The sequence below is a fragment of the Erythrolamprus reginae genome, chromosome 2 (genome assembly GCF_031021105.1).
Source record: "Erythrolamprus reginae isolate rEryReg1 chromosome 2, rEryReg1.hap1, whole genome shotgun sequence".
Classification (NCBI taxonomy): domain Eukaryota; kingdom Metazoa; phylum Chordata; class Lepidosauria; order Squamata; family Dipsadidae; genus Erythrolamprus; species Erythrolamprus reginae.
In genome coordinates, this window is record NC_091951.1 from 48,040,342 (window position 1) to 48,056,220 (window position 15,879).

The 15,879-nt window shown below is 43.1% G+C and overlaps 1 protein-coding gene across 1 annotated transcript; it reads right to left on the reverse strand.

The window, feature by feature from the left end:
* Positions 1 to 1,537: 1,537 nt before the first annotated feature.
* Positions 1,538 to 11,778, reverse strand: LOC139160347 (zinc finger protein 436-like). Its single transcript, XM_070738115.1, has 6 exons — positions 11,664 to 11,778; positions 7,969 to 8,581; positions 7,563 to 7,677; positions 6,271 to 6,338; positions 5,081 to 5,210; positions 1,538 to 3,482 (listed from the first exon to the last, which is right to left on the reverse strand). Exons 2-6 carry the CDS (start codon positions 8,380 to 8,382, stop codon positions 2,371 to 2,373), a joined length of 1,839 nt encoding a protein of 612 aa, XP_070594216.1. The 5' UTR covers positions 8,383 to 8,581; positions 11,664 to 11,778; the 3' UTR covers positions 1,538 to 2,370.
* Between the last annotated feature and the right edge of the window lie 4,101 nt (positions 11,779 to 15,879).

Here is a 15,879-nt window from a genome sequence, read left to right on the forward strand (position 1 = left end):
GGGCATTCCGGCTCTTCCCTTCAGCCTCGGAAGCCCCCTCGACGCTTGGCGGGCTGGTAGCTACGAACGGGCATCCCCCCGCGAGCGGGGCTGCTGGCTGTGAGGGGAGCGAGCGAGGAGAAGAAGACGGGAAAAGGTCTCCGGGTGGCCCCGCTTGGCTCCGTCTTCCTCCACGCAGGATGGGCTTTGGGTCTCCGACGCCCTCGCCCGTTCCCTCAGGAGCGATGAGTGGGACGTCTTCTTCTCCTCGCTCGCTCCCCTCATAACCATCCCTCCAGCGTCGAGGGGGCTTCCGAGGCTGAAGGGAAGAGCCGGAATGCCCTTCCCGGGTTTAGATTGCTTGCTGTTGGGGAAAACGGAGGAGGCGGCGGCGGCGGTGGGGCGCGATCGCCTACTTTCTGGAGCGAGGAGAAAAGAACCGCCGCCTCCTCCGTTTTCCCCAACAGCAAGCAATCTAAACCCGGGAAGGGCATTCCGGCTCTTCCCTTCAGCCTCGGAAGCCCCCTCGACGCTGGAGGGATGGTTATGAGGGGAGCGAGCGAGGAGAAGAAGACGTCCCACTCATCGCTCCTGAGGGAACGGGCGAGGGCGTCGGAGACCCAAAGCCCATCCTGCGTGGAGGAAGACGGAGCCAAGCGGGGCCACCCGGAGACCTTTTCCCGTCTTCTTCTCCTCGCTCGCTCCCCTCATAGCCAGCAGCCCCGCTCGCGGGGGGATGCCCGTTCGTAGCTACCAGCCCGCCAAGCGTCGAGGGGGCTTCCGAGGCTGAAGGGAAGAGCCGGAATGCCCTTCCCGGGTTTAGATTGCTTGCTGTTGGGGAAAACGGAGGAGGCGGCGGCGGTGGGGCGCGATCGCCTACTTTCTGGAGCGAGGAGAAAAGAACCGCCGCCTCCTCCGTTTTCCCCAACAGCAAGCAATCTAAACCCGGGAAGGGCATTCCGGCTCTTCCCTTCAGCCTCGGAAGCCCCCTCGACGCTTGGCGGGCTGGTAGCTACGAACGGGCATCCCCCCGCGAGCGGGGCTGCTGGCTGTGAGGGGAGCGAGCGAGGAGAAGAAGACGGGAAAAGGTCTCCGGGTGGCCCCGCTTGGCTCCGTCTCCCTCCACACAGGATGGGCTTTGGGTCTCCGACGCCCTCGCCCGTTCCCTCAGGAGCGATGAGTGGGACGTCTTCTTCTCCTCGCTCGCTCCCCTCATAACCATCCCTCCAGCGTCGAGGGGGCTTCTGAGGCTGAAGGGAAGCGCCGGAATGCCCTTCCCGCGTTTAGATTGCTTGCCGTTGGGGGAAACGGAGGAGGCGGCGGCGGTGGGGCGCGATCGCCAAGTTTCTGGAGCAGATAGGCTTTGAGTTTTTGGCTGGGGGGGGAGAAGTAGGACCTTCCTAAGTTCCCCCCCCAGTCAAAATCACAAAGCCAGGCAGCCCCCAGCCGCCAAAGGAGCCTCCTCATTCTCCCTGCCCTGTGGAGAAGTGTGGAGGGCTGCGTCACTAAGCTCCACCCCTCCATAACCCCACCCCCATATGACCAAAGCCCCCCCCACCGGGCCGTAGAAAACTCGTCTAACTTAAAGCCGGTCCCTGGTGCTAAAAAGGTTGGGGACCTCTGTCCTAGTGGACAACCAGCTAAACACGAAGCAGCAGTGTGCAGCAGCTGCCAAAAAAGCCAATGTAATCCCAAGTTGCATCAACAGAGGGATACAATCAAGATCAAGTGAGGTACTAATTTCACTCTATAGAGGCTTGGTTAGACCACACCTGGAGTACTGCATCCAGTTTTGGTCACAACACTATAAAAAGATGTTGAGACTCTAAGACATGATAGCAGGACTAGATGACCTTCAAGGTCCGTTCCAACTCTGTTAATCTGTAAGAAGTCAAATAAGGACATTTTGAACCCTTTGCATGTGATCAAGTAGGAAGAAACAACTGAGTAGCAGGAAACTCCTGAAAAGAAAGTCCATGGATTTAACTAATTAAATCTAGAATTAACACCCACATATATCTCTGTATGGGAAATTACATCCATCCTGCTCCTGTTGCGTCCTCTCCACAGGAAATGCACTTACATGACTTCTCCCTTCTGTGGATCTTGTTACGGGAAGAAGTAAGACTACTAGTTTGGCTGAAACCCTTTCCTCCTGTGCGGATTGTTTTATTACCAGCAAGTTCATTCCTTTAAGTAAAAGTCTTGCCACTCTCTCTTTCTTTATATGGCTACTCCTCTGTGTGGATCCTACGATGGGAAGTAAGATAACTGTTGGAACTAAAGCCCTTCTGACACTCCAGGCATTTATATGGCTTCTCCTCTGCGTGGGTTATTTTATGGGATGTAAGTTTGCTGCTTGTTCTGAAGTCTTTTCCACACTCCATGCATTTATATGGCTTCTCCCGTGTGGATCCTTTGATGGGATGTAAGTTTACTGCGTCTTGTGAAGTTGTTTCCACACTCCATGCACTTATATGGCTTCTCCCCTGTGTGTATCCTTTTATGGGACTTAAGAGAAGTCTGTTGGCTAAAATCCTTTCCACACTCCATGCATTTAAATGGCTTCTCCCCTGTGTGGATCCTTTGATGGCGTGTAAGATCACTGTTTATTCTGAAGCTCTTTCCACACTCCATGCATTTATATGGCTTCTCCCCTGTGTGGATCCTTTGATGGGATGTAAGTTTACTGCGTGTTGTGAAGTTGTTTCCACACTCCATGCACTTATATGGCTTCTCCCCTGTGTGGATCCTTTTATGGGAAGAAAGCTGACCATTGGAACGAAAGCTCTTTCCACACTCCATGCATTTATATGGCTTCTCCCCTGTGTGGATCCTTTGATGGCATGTAAGATCACTGCTTATTCTGAAGCTCTTTCCACATTCCATGCATTTATATGGCTTCTCCCCTGTGTGGATCCTTTCATGGGACGTAAGTTTACTGCGTGCTGTGAAGTTGTTTCCACACTCCATGCACTTAAATGGCTTCTCCCCTGTGTGGATCCTTTCATGGGACATAAGATTACTGAGTTGACTGAAGCTCTTTCCACATTCCAAGCATTTATGTGGCTTCTCCCTTATATGTCTACTGTTATGGGAAATAAGATGAACACGTTGATGCTTTCCACACTCAGTGTATTTAAATAGCATCTCTCCTATGTGCACCCTTTTATCAGACAAAGAGCCATTGTAATTTTTCCCACTGTCTTTGCATACATAGTGTTCTGGTTTGGCTTGGGTTAGATAATATTCATTTACATCTAATATATCTTTGAATACCCCCGCACCTTTTCCAATATACTTTTTCTCTATTTTTCCTACTTGGCCAAGAAAGCCTTGTAACTGAGCAACAACTGAAGATAAGCTTTCCTTATTCCGATTATTTGTCGTGTTTATCTCATGCCTTTGTTGTTCCATTTGATTTGCAGGCTTCTCAGTTCTGTTTCCAAGTCTGAACTTTTGGAATGATTCAATCGACTCTTTATCCTCCTGCCCATTATTATCTTCAAAGGAAAAGAGAAATAAAAATGTTGGCAAGGTTAAGAAAAAAGGTCAATCTTCCAGAAATCATACAAATTTTCCTTTGTATATCATACAAACCTACCTTCCTTTTGTGTTTTATTTTTTCCTGCCAAAGAACACACGATGGAAGAAAAAGAAAACTTAAAACTTCTTGTATTAACCCTAAGCAGCATGTTTGCAATTGAAAAATGGCACCAGATTTCCCTAATTCTAAGACTTGGCATAGAAATGAAATGGAAGTAAAGTCCATTAGGCCAAAAAAAAATGAAATTGAATTGCCATCCTTCATGGTACTGATACAGAAGCACCTGGGTCAAAAAAAAAAGAACTCTCTGTAACAGTTTATCATTACCTAAAACCTAGGAATTACTTTATCACTTATAGGTTTAAATAGAAATAGAAAAACTCAACATATGCTCGCTTCAGCAGAACATGTACTAGAAAAACTCAACAGATGACAAATGGCACAGGATGCATCTAACTAGAATGCCACTGATCTATTTCCTTATCAGGAGCAGCATATATCTTTTTCTTTTCCTTCTCAAGAGAAGGTGGCGCAGTGGTTTGAGTGCAGTACTGCTGGCTACTTCTGCTGATCACCATCTTTCCATCCTTCCGAAGTGGGTAAAATGAGGACCCAGATTGTTGGGGGAAATGTATGCTGACTTTGTAAACTGCTTAGAGAGGGCTGTAAAGCCCTCTGAAGTGGTATAAAAGTCAAAATGCTATAATGCTATAAAATGCTATGACCTTGGGGAAATGCACTTGGGGAAAAGGAATCCTCAATCTGAGTATTGTATTGGCAGTTCTGTGTTAGCAAAAACTTCACAAGAGAAGTATTTAGGGGTAGTGATTTCTGACAGTCTCAAAATGGGTGAACAGTGCAGTCAGGCGGTAGGGAAAGCAAGTAGGATGCTTGGCTGCATAGCTAGAGGTATAACAAGCAGGAAGAGGGAGATTGTGATCCCCTTATATAGAGCGCTGCTGAGACCACATTTGGAATACTGTGTTCAGTTCTGGAGACCTCACCTACAAAAAGATATTGACAAAATTGAACGGGTCCAAAGACGGGCTATAAGAATGGTGGAAGGTCTTAAGCATAAAACTTATCAGGAAAGACTTAATGAACTCAATCTGTATAGTCTGGAGGACAGAAGGAAACATTTAAATATGTTAAAGGGTTAAATAAGATCCAGGAGGGAAGTGTTTTTAATAGGAAAGTGAACACAAGAACAAGGGGACACAATCTGAAGTTAGTTGGTGGAAAGATGAAAAGCAACATGAGAAAATATTATTTTACTGAAAGATTAGTAGATCCTTGGAACAAACTTCCAGCAGATGTGGTTGATAAATCCACAGTAACTGAATTTAAACATGCCAGGGATAAACATATATCCATCCTAAGATAAAATACAGAAAATAGTATAAGGGCAGACTAGATGGATCATGAGGTCTTTTTCTGCCGTCAGTCTTCTTTGTTTCTATGACCTCTACTTGGAGATTTTTAAATAAGAAACAGCCCATGGCATCTAACTACATCTTGTCTTTGTGAACTCTGATGGAGAGTAGAAAACCTTACCCAAAGAATCTGTGTTTGTGTAATTTTCCAGCATGACGTCCAAATGAAGATCCTTTTGGTGAGGATCCAGCTGAGACCACTCCTCCTCACAGAAATAAATGGCCACATCCTCAAATGACACAAGATTCCCCTGAAGAAAAAAAAGTACAGAATAGGGAAGAACTGCATGATCTGCCCTATTATTTAGAAATTCCCAAAGCAAAGCTATGCACTAGGGTCTATGGTTGGTCGGATTCCAGGATTAAGATGAGAAAATGCACAGAAGAAAAGGTATTTGATTAAAAAAATATTTCAGGCAACTTTTATCATTTTGATTGATTTTACAGGACTATTGGTGCCATTCAGTAAAAGTAACCCTCGTTCCTTTCTGGATCTATTCATCTACCATCCACTCTCAAAACACTCTTTTCAATCCATTAATGAATTCACCATCAAAAAACCCTTAGCATCTGGAGAGAATCAACTGGCAGGTGGGCCTTGGAAACATCACCTATCAATGACTCAAATTCTTCCTATGTTTGCAGAAGGAAGTGTGCATGTGAGTGTGTGAGTGTGTGCAGTATGTGTATATTGGAAGATTTGATACAGTGCCATCAATAACCAGAGATACAAAACTTTACATATAGCAAGGAAACGGCTAATAGTCTGAACCATTTGCTGAACGGGAGATAAAGAAACAGAACAATTCCTAAGGACAACATTTCTTAATTTTTGTACACACAGGAGACATCTACAACAATTTTTGTACCAAGCTTTTTCAATCAATTTTAATTTACCTTATCTTTTTCTTATGTCTTTCAAATGCCAACATTGTATTTACAAAATACAATACGAACTTTGCAATAAACCTTTTTAAAATGGTAATGTGCCAGTATAAATATTATGTCTTTTTCTAACATCTTTGCAAAATCGAGTCAAAGAATGACCAAAAAGTGGACATCATGAAGGATTTTGTAACAAAATTAAGTTATTCAAATGTATGAATAACTTATTAATAACAAATTATTGGGTTTTTTTTTTTAAAAAAACCCTAATAAGAATCTCTTTTGAAGGTTTGTTGCTTTGGGACATGAAAATAGGGCATCCCACACAGGAGGAAAAAATGGAAGGAGACAGTACAATGTACACTAACTTGACTTTTTGAAGAAAAGGGAGAATAGAAATCTAATAAATAATTTTGCTTTTCTTACTTGATGTGGAGGTTCAACCATTGCTTCATCTTCACCACAAGGAAAAGTCAGCCTCACTCTATTCTCCCCTGTGAAGGAGACAGAATTTTAAAATCCAAAATTAATAAAATAGGAGGAGGGGCGCTATAGTAGCAAAGATCAATATGCTGATGATACCCAGCTGTACATCTCCACCCCATGTCCAGTCAACGAAGCAGTGGAAGTGATGTGCCGGTGCCTGGAGGCTGTTGGGGTCTGGATGAGTGTCAACAGACTCAGACTCAACCCTGATAAGACGGAGTGGCTGTGGGTTTTGCCTCCCAAGGACAATTCCATCTGTCCGTCCATCACCCTGAGGGGGGAATTATTGACCCCCTCGGAGAGGGTTCGCAACTTAGGCGTCCTCCTCGATCCATAGCTGACATTAGAGAAACATCTTTTGGCTGTGGCGAGGAGGGCGTTTGCCCAGGTTCGCCTGGTGCACCAGTTGCAGCCCTATTTGGACCGGGAGTCACTGCTCAGTCACTCATGCCCTCATCACCTCGAGGTTCGACTACTGTAACGCTCTCTACATGGGGCTACCTTTGAAGAGTGTTCGGAAACTCCAGATCGTGCAGAATTCAGCTGCGAGAGCAATCATGGGCTTCCCTAAGTATGCCCATGTTACACCAACACTCCGCAGTCTGCTTTGGTTGCCGATCAGTTTCTGGTCACAATTCAAAGTGTTGGTTATGACCTATAAAGCCCTTCATGGCACCGGACCAGAATATCTGTGAGACCGCCTTCTGCCGCACAAATCCCAGCGGCTGGTTAGGTCCCACAGAGTTGGCCTTCTCCGGGTCCCGTTGACTAAACAATGTCGTCTGGCGGGACCCAGGGAAAGAGCCTTCTCTGTGGCGGCCCCAACCCTCTGGAACCAGCTCCCCCCAGAGATTAGGATTGCCCCCACCCTCCTTGCCTTTTGTAAACTCCTTAAAACCCACCTCTGCCGTCAGGCACGGGGGAACTGAGATATCTCCCCTTGCCTATGCAGTTTTATGTATGGTATGTTGTATGTATAATTTTAAACAATGGGGTTTTTTAGACTTTTAATGTTAGATTTATTATTATAGACTTTTAATATTAGATTTGTCAGTGTATACTGTTCTTATCACTGTTGTGAGCCGCCCCGAGTCTGCGGAGAGGGGTGGCATACAAATCTAATTAATAATAATAATAATAATAATAATAATAATAATAATAATAATAATAATAATAATAGCGAAGATGAACTATCTGAGATCTCTATGGGAAATGGGAGAGTCTTGTATTACCTGTGGATGTTTCTTGATTTGTGTCATGCTGAGTAGTATTCATGAAAAACAGTTCCCGAGGGGTATCGGATAGATGCCTCTTTCCTTCAGGATCTCTGTTCTTCACAGTGAAGGGCTTGAAATATAAGCCAGAAAAAAGAAGAAGAATGAAAGGACCACACAAACCATGAGATGGATTATTCTTCGTTCAACACCAACTGAAAGTGCCCAATGTCCATCAGTTAGTTTGGAAAAGAAGAAAGAAAAGTTTCCCAAATTTTTCTTCTAGGAATGGATAATGGAACAACATCCTTCAAGAGTTACTGAAATCTTAGGAATGCCAGAGAAATGGTAATGAGGAGCATAGAATTCAAACACTTTATTACATTTAAACTCCTTGTAGGCTACAGAGATGAAATGATCTCACCTGCAACTCAACCTGCTCCTTCTCCTCCTCCGCTTGGCTCAGGAGGAAGCCTTCCACCAGGGCCACCGCCTGGGAGCTGGTCTCTGCTCCACACTCCTGCACCCAGCTCTTCATCTGCAGGGGTAGAAGCGCCAGGAACTGCTCCAAAACAACCAGGTCTAGCATCTGCGCTTTTGTGTGCTTTTCTGGTCTCAACCATCGACTACAAAAGAAATGGAGTTGGCTGCAAAGTCCTCGGGGACCCTCATCCTCCTGATATTGGAGGTTCCTGAAGTTGCAGGCTTGAACTTGTGAAATGATGGTTTCCTCCTCCAAGATCTTCTGCCCAGATCTTCCCCAGATCTCCCCATGGCTCCCAGACTTAGAACCAGAAGGGTTTTTTCCAATTCTCTCATATGCCAAATGGCTTGCCATTCTTTCTCTGTCCTATTACACAATTTCAAATAGGTTGAAGGAATCTTGAGGATCTCCAAATGCTTTTTCATTCATTGGAGCATTCATCTAGCCTCAGAACAAACCATTGAGCCTTCTTTGTTGAAGAGAACTTTGTTTCTGACACACTGTACAAATCGCTTCCAGTTATGATGGACTCTTGGCAAGGGATGGGGTGCACCTTACAAGAAAGGGAAAGAATTTTTTTGGAAGGCATGTTGCATCACTCATCAGGAGAGCTTTATACTAAAGCAGAAGGGGAAGGGAAGTAAAAGGGCAGGCAAACATGCACAGCCAATGAATGCAGAGGACAATCATACTGGCCAAATAAAAATAGAAGAACAAAGGCATAACATTTAGGATAGACCCAGAAAAGGCAAACTAAATCAAACTAAAATGCTTCTACACTAATGCACATAGCATGGGAAACAAAAAAGAAGAATTGGAGATCCTAACACAAGAAAATAAATATGATGTCATAGATATCACTGAAACTTGGTGGGATGAGGAACATGATTGGAATACAAAGTTTAGAAGTTACAACTTATTTATAAGAAACAGACTTAGCAAAAGGGGAGGTGGTGTTGCACTGTATGTTAGGGAAAATGGAAGCTCTGTAGAAACCATCTGGGTAAGAATACAAGGTGAGAAAAACAGAAAGGACACCAATACAACAAATGACTAGTCTAATTATTCCTCTCTACAGTACTTTGGTACGACCACATTTGGAATACTGTGTTCAGTTCTGGGGGGCCCAATTTAAAAAGGACATTGATAAACTAGAGCAAGTTCAAAGGAGAGGTGCCAAGATGGTGAGTGGTCTGGAAACCATGTCCTATGAGGATCCTCAAACCTTTTACACAGGGGGCCAGTTCACTGTCCCTCAGACTGTTGGAGGGCCGGACTATAAAAAAAAACTATGAACAAATCCCTATGCACACTGCACATACCTTATTTTAAAGTAAAAAACAAAAATGGGAATGTACTATTTAGAGGGGGAGAAGAAGTCTGAAATTCATATGTGTTTATGTTTTGTTTTTAATTTTCTTTTGTTAACATCTGATTGGCTATACAAGGTTTTCTTGGTTTATAGAAAAATATATAAAGAAAGAAGGAAGCACTCTGGCATAATGACACTCTGAATTCTATATCTATATACCTGCAAGCAGGGTTCAAACAACATGCCAATCCCAGAACACATTAACAAACCATGAAAGTTCACATAAAATGAAATCCAACAAAGTGAGTCTTGCTTAGGATGTTCCATTTCCCTTTCTTCGGGGCTTGCTTTTTAGAGTCAAATTACATTATTATAGAGAGGCAGGTTCACAAAAGGGTTGCCTTAAGCCCAGTGTTCCCTCTAATTTTTTTGGGGGGGTGGGCGGAAAAGTATAGTGTCTGAGCGGCACAGAAATAATTAATTAATAAATAAATAAACAAACAAACAAAAAACCCACCCTGTTTTGCCTCAGAATTTCAAAATAAAATACTGTACTGTGTGTCTATAACAGTGAGCTCATAATAGGGCAACTCTATCAATATCAAAATGCCACTTAAATTGTTGAGCTAGTTTCAAACTAGATTTTGATTTTCTTTCTCTCTTCCTTACTCCCATTCTTTTTCTTTCTCTTTTCCTATCTCTCTTTTTTCTATCTGTTTCTCTCTCTTCCTCTCTTCCTCTCTCTCTCCTTCCCTCTCACTCTTTCCCTCTCGGCTTCTGGGCAGGTTTGGAAAACTCTGAGTTGATGATGATTTTAAAGTGAGCGATTGCTCACTGCTCAGCTTAGAGGGAACTATGCTTAAGCCCAAACAGTAACTGCAGGGGGTGAGTTTGTGTGAAACACAAGGGTTGAAAGAACTTAGATTGGTATTATTTCCTAGTTGCTTTACCCCCTGTTGGAAATATTCTTCTGGGTTCAGTTCCAATGGGGGAAAAGACACTGGATTCATGGAGGTTGGTTGGAAAGATTTAATGGTGGACTGGAGCACATGACACAAGAGCAAATGGCATGAGCTTCTGTCCAGAAAAGGTGGATCACATGTTTCCAAATGTTAGGTGTGTGTGTGGGGAGAAATGCTGAGATGTTCCTTGTTTTATGTTCTATGGGGCCCTGACCTGAGGCCCTCCTGCTTCTGTGCAAGAAATGAACTGATTGGCTGTTGGATTCCCATGGTGCCATGCAAGGGCAACATTGTAGGTGTTATGTCTCTGCCCAGTGACTAGTAAAGGAACTGCCATTGGGCGTTCCTGTCACTGGGTAGAGACAAATCTTGGAGGGAACTTTGTAGCATGTTCATTGGTTATTATTATTATGGGCTGGAGTATAAATGAGCTACAAGACAGCTCATTTATACTCCAGCCCATAATAATAATAACCAATAGTAGACATAACAGTAGGCTGTGTTTTTTAATTCGGGTTTGGCTGGCCCTTTGCTGGGTGATGGTAGAATGAAAGCTCTTTGGGCAATTCCTAAAAATATGGCTCTGTCTGAGGAGGTTTGTAATGTAGAATAGCTTAGTCCATCTATTAACAAAGGTGAACTGGGCAATTCCTTAATGGGCACATTGACAAAGGTGGGGGCTACTAAGAGTGGGTCTTTTTTTTTTTTTGCCTAAAATCATGTTTACGGTTATATTCGATATAATCTGCTTTTTTAATATTTCCTAGGATATTTCATTTTTTTCTAGGAGACAGGTGGGGGTTAACTTCCTACACCTGCTAAGACAAATTGAACTGCAGCGGACCCAGGCCCTATTTTAGTTTCATCCAGCACATAGTAAGAATGCAGGCACAATCTTCTGCATCTCCTTCCTTGTAAAACGTTTCTTCTTTCCTGCTTGTGATTTGCCATGTAAGTTCACCCTCTCCCCCTACGGAGGTTTTCCCAGGAAATGGGGCGTTATTGCCTCCCTCGGAATACCCTCCTTTTTCCTGGGGATCTGGATTACTTTCTGGGAACAACATAACTGGAGGCAAAACAGCTTGTCCGGCGGTGTGCTTCCCCCACCCCACCCCGCCTGTTACGAGCATAGAAAAGGGGGCAGGGGCACATGGGGTCTAGGCTCTCCCACTCTTGGGACACAGATTGAACCTGGATGAGGGGCGTGCATAAGTGCACCTTTGTTCCTACCGTTCCTGTCCTAATGTCTTTTTTTATCTTTTCTATTTTTACTTTATACTTATATTATGTTAAACATACTACAATACAATACTATATTTGTATGAAAAATAAATAAATAAATAACTAAATGTATCTCTTACTTCTTCAACGTGAGAACCTCCTGCCTCCCTCTGAATGGGAAAACATCCACCAGTCACCCAGGACTACAGCTGGGTCTCTTCTTTTCTCTTCCTGACTTTTCTCCGTTTTTACCTCATGCAAAATTCAAAGGGTTAAAGAGAGAGAGTGCAGAGTCCTAGAGAGGCAAGATTTAAAATGTCACTTCCTTCCCACCCTCCTCTGGAATCCACCTGTGGCCCTCCAGTGGTTTTATGCTGAAGTGCATGGATTTTATTTTATTTATTTATTTTCTCAAGCACCTATTAGATAATACAGTATATATGGATATAAACACGATTTGAATAGATGAAATTAATACGAATAAAAGGGAACATTAGGACAGGAACGGTAGGCACTCTGGGGTGTAGAAATCTTAGAACTATGTCATCTTAAGCATGATCTAAGCATAGCCCATAAGATCATATGCTACAACATCATCTCTGCCAACAATTCAGCTTCAACCACAACAACACAAGAGCACACAACAGATTCAAACTTAATGTAAACCACTCCAAACCTGACTGAGTGGTCAAAGCATGGAACTCATTACCGGACTCTGTAGTGTCATCCTCTAACCCCCAAAATTTTACCCTTAAACTGTCCATATTCCTAAGAGGTCAGTAAGGGGCGTGCATAAATGCACTAGCGTGCCTACCATCCAATATCCTAATGTCTCTTTTATGTTCTTACTAGCTTCATAAATATGAACTCTATTATTCCTAATGTTTTTTTATTCTTCTATTGATGTACAGTGGTCCCTTGACTTTCATGGGGGATACGTTCCAAGACCGCCCAAGAAAATCAAATTTCCGCAAAGTAGAGACGCTTCCTCCCTCCCTTCCTTCCTCCCCCTCCCTCCTCCATTCCCACCCCAGCTGGCCTGCTTCTTTAAATAAAAGCGCCGCTTCCGCCCCAGCCTCCTGAACCCTCCCCTTTAATTCTCAGTGTTGGTACACTCCACTTGAAGCCAAGCCTTGTAGGCGGAGAACACCACCCTAACTTGCCCAAGGGGGGGAGGAGCTGAGGGCATTGTTGGGTCAGCGGACTGCGCACTAATCATGGGGATGGCTTGCGTGGACCCATCACAACCTTCCGGTAGCCTCCGCCCGCAGCTCAGTGTCACCTCAAGCACCAAAGGGCACGGCTGTCTCTTTTTCCACCGCCGTTGCCTCTTCTTCCCTCACCCACCCAAGCCGTCTCCCTTAGCGGTAGCGTTCGACCTCCCAGCTGACCGGCCTGGAATCCCGGCTTCGAATCCTGGCCTGGATCCCTCTTGCCTCAAGCTTCCCCTTCCCCTCCCCTGACCCTGAGCATTCTTGGTTTTACTTCCCCCCGGAACCCTCAGGGGCAATGGGGCAGCAAGCTGGGGGCTTTGCTGCACTCACTGCCGGTGCTCAGGGTCAGGGAAAGGGAAGCGGCAGGACAAGTAGCGGGGCTAGCGGCGGCGTTAGTAGTGGCGAGCGGCACAGCAGGACAAGTGGGGACAAGGTAAACTGGGCAAACAGGCGAGTGGGTGGCGCTGTGCTGCTGCTCATGACGGAGCTGCCACGAATGGCGAGGGGAAGCGGACAAGTGAACAAAGGCAGGCGAGCGGACGAGCCACTCACAACAGATCTGCCACGAGTGGCACAGCAGGGAAAACAACGGCTGTCTTATTTGGCAGTTTCCCGGCCTTTTTGCTTCTGCGCATGCAGAATGCATGCACAGAAGCAAAAAAAAACCCTGGAAATTGCGCACATGTGTGTGATCGTGCAAGATTTGGTCTCTGCGCATGCATAGGAAGCTGAAGGGGTCTGTCCTCCCCTGACCGTTCCAGTAGGGCCATGAACGGCTGCCTCTAAACTGTGTACCACTATTCAAAATTTATGGGATACAATGGTCCCTTGACTTTCGCGGGTCCGACTTTCGCAAAAGTCTATACCACGGGTTTTCAAAAAATATTAATTTAAAAAATATTCCATGGGTTTTTTGAAGACCACAGGTTTTCCCACTGTCGCCCATTGTACAGTACTGTGCGTTTTAACTCTCCTCCTCCCAATCCAGCCATCCTGCTTCTTTAAATAAAATCTCCACTTCCGCCCCAGCCTCCCGATCCCTCTCCTTTAATTTTCAGAGCGTTGGTACGTTCCACTTGAAGCCGAGTCTTACTGCCACCCGCTGCCGCCGCCTCTTCTTCCCCACCCACCTAAGCTGACTGGCCTGGAATCCCGGCATTGAGTACTGGCCTAGATTCCTCTTGCCTTGATCTTCCCCTTCCCCCAGCTTGCTGCCCCATTGCCCCTGTGGGTTCTGGGGGTAGGTAAAACCAGAAATGGAGGAGGGAGCGGGAAGATGGAATGAAGGAAGGGAGCGTCTCTACTTCGCGGAAATTTGACATCACGGGCGGTCTTGGAATGTATCCCCCGTGAAATTCAAGGGACCACTGTACCACCAAAGCATTCATAAGAGGACTAACCATTGCTTATACCATTAGGAAAAATAAAAACAAGAATAGGCAAATAAATGAGTTACAAAATAAAATTGATGAATTGGAATACAAACTTCAAATAAACCCACAACGTAACAGAAGCAAGGAACAAAAAGACTTACTTAAACCCAAAATAAATTTAATTACACAAGAGGAGGTGATACAGTTGATAAAAGCAGCAAGACAAAATCACTTTGAAGATGCCAATAAGACAGGAAGGTGGTTATTGTATAAATTAAGGAAAGAGAAAGAGAATTAATATATTGACCAACTGGAAGACGGGAATGGGAATTTAAAAATAGGAATAAAGGAGAAAAAACAAATTATAATAAGATAGGGAATAATGACATGTTGAACTATTTGCAAGAAACAAAAAATGAACAGATATGGAAAAAGGAGTTTTAGACAAAGAAATTACAATAACCGAGCTGGAAAATGCAATTAATGAACAAAAAAATAACAAAACACCAGGGCTGGATGGTAACCCAACAGAATGTTATAAAGGTTTATAGAATATCTTTAAAAAATTAATACTAATAACATATAATGAGATGTTACAAAAAGGGGAAATCCAAAATTATGGATGGAATCATTAATTACTATGATTCCCAAAGTTAGAGATAAAAACCAAAAAAATTCAAATTTCAGGCCAATGTTGCTGTTAAATGCATATTATAAGATTTTTACCTCAATTATGGCAGAAAGACTGAAACATATTTTAAATAGAATAATTCACTCTGATCAGAATGGTTTCCTCCCAAAGAAATACATAAGAAATAACATTAGAAAAATATTAGATGTATTGGAACACTATGAATTTAGCCCAGGAAAACCTGCAGCATTAGTATTCCTTGATGCATCAAAAGCTTTTGACAATCTAAATTGGATTTTTTTTTGTTAATAAATTTAGCAAAATGAATTTAGGAAAAAAATACATTAGAATGATACAGGAAAAATATTCAAAACAGACAGCGTGCATAATAATAAATGGAGACATAACAGAGGAATTTAATATAGCAAAGGGAGTACGTCAGGGTTGTCTGCTTTCCCCCTTGTTATTTATTTATTTATTATTATTATTTATTTATTAGATTTGTATGCCGCCCCTCTCCGAAGACTTGGGGCGGCTCACAACAGCAATAAAAAACAAAATAGTAATGGAACAAATCTAATATTAAAAAACATATTTATATTCACAATTCAATCATTACTCAACAAATTAGGGATTCAGCAAAAATAAAAGGGTTAAAAATGAGGAAAGAGTAATACAAACTACAGAGCTTTGCCAATGATAGTGTATTTGTTATAGAAGAACCAATAATAACAGTGCCAAAATTAATAGAGGAAATTAATAAATTTGGGGAAGTGGCAGGCCTAAAAATTAACAAAAAGAAAACCAAAATTATAACTAAAAATTTAACAATTATACAAACAGAAGAATTGGAAAAGAAATCGGGAATACAAGTAGCAAAAAAAGTTAAATATTTGGGGATAAATTTGATGGCCAAATGTACTTCAATTAAAGAAGATAATTATGAAGAGTTACTTAAGAAAATGAAAAAGGATCTTAAAAACTGGACTAAATGCATTTATCATTAATAGATCAAATATCTACAATTAAAATGTTAATTTTACCAAAATGTTTATATTTATTTCAAACTATTCCAATAAAATTAGACCAAAAATATTTTGACTCTCTTAAAAAGATAGTTATGAAATTTGTATGAGTC

Excerpts from the sequence above, each read along its gene's own strand:
- LOC139160347 (XM_070738115.1), bottom strand. The coding sequence starts at position 8,382 with ATGGCAAGCCATTTGGCATATGAGAGAATTGGAAAAAACCCTTCTGGT. Across the intron at positions 6,339-7,562 it reads AAATCAAGAAACATCCACAG|GGGAGAATAGAGTGAGGCTG; the intron begins GTAATACAAGAC and ends TCTCCTTCACAG. Across the intron at positions 3,483-5,080 it reads CACAAACACAGATTCTTTGG|ATAATAATGGGCAGGAGGAT; the intron begins GTAAGGTTTTCT and ends TTTCCTTTGAAG.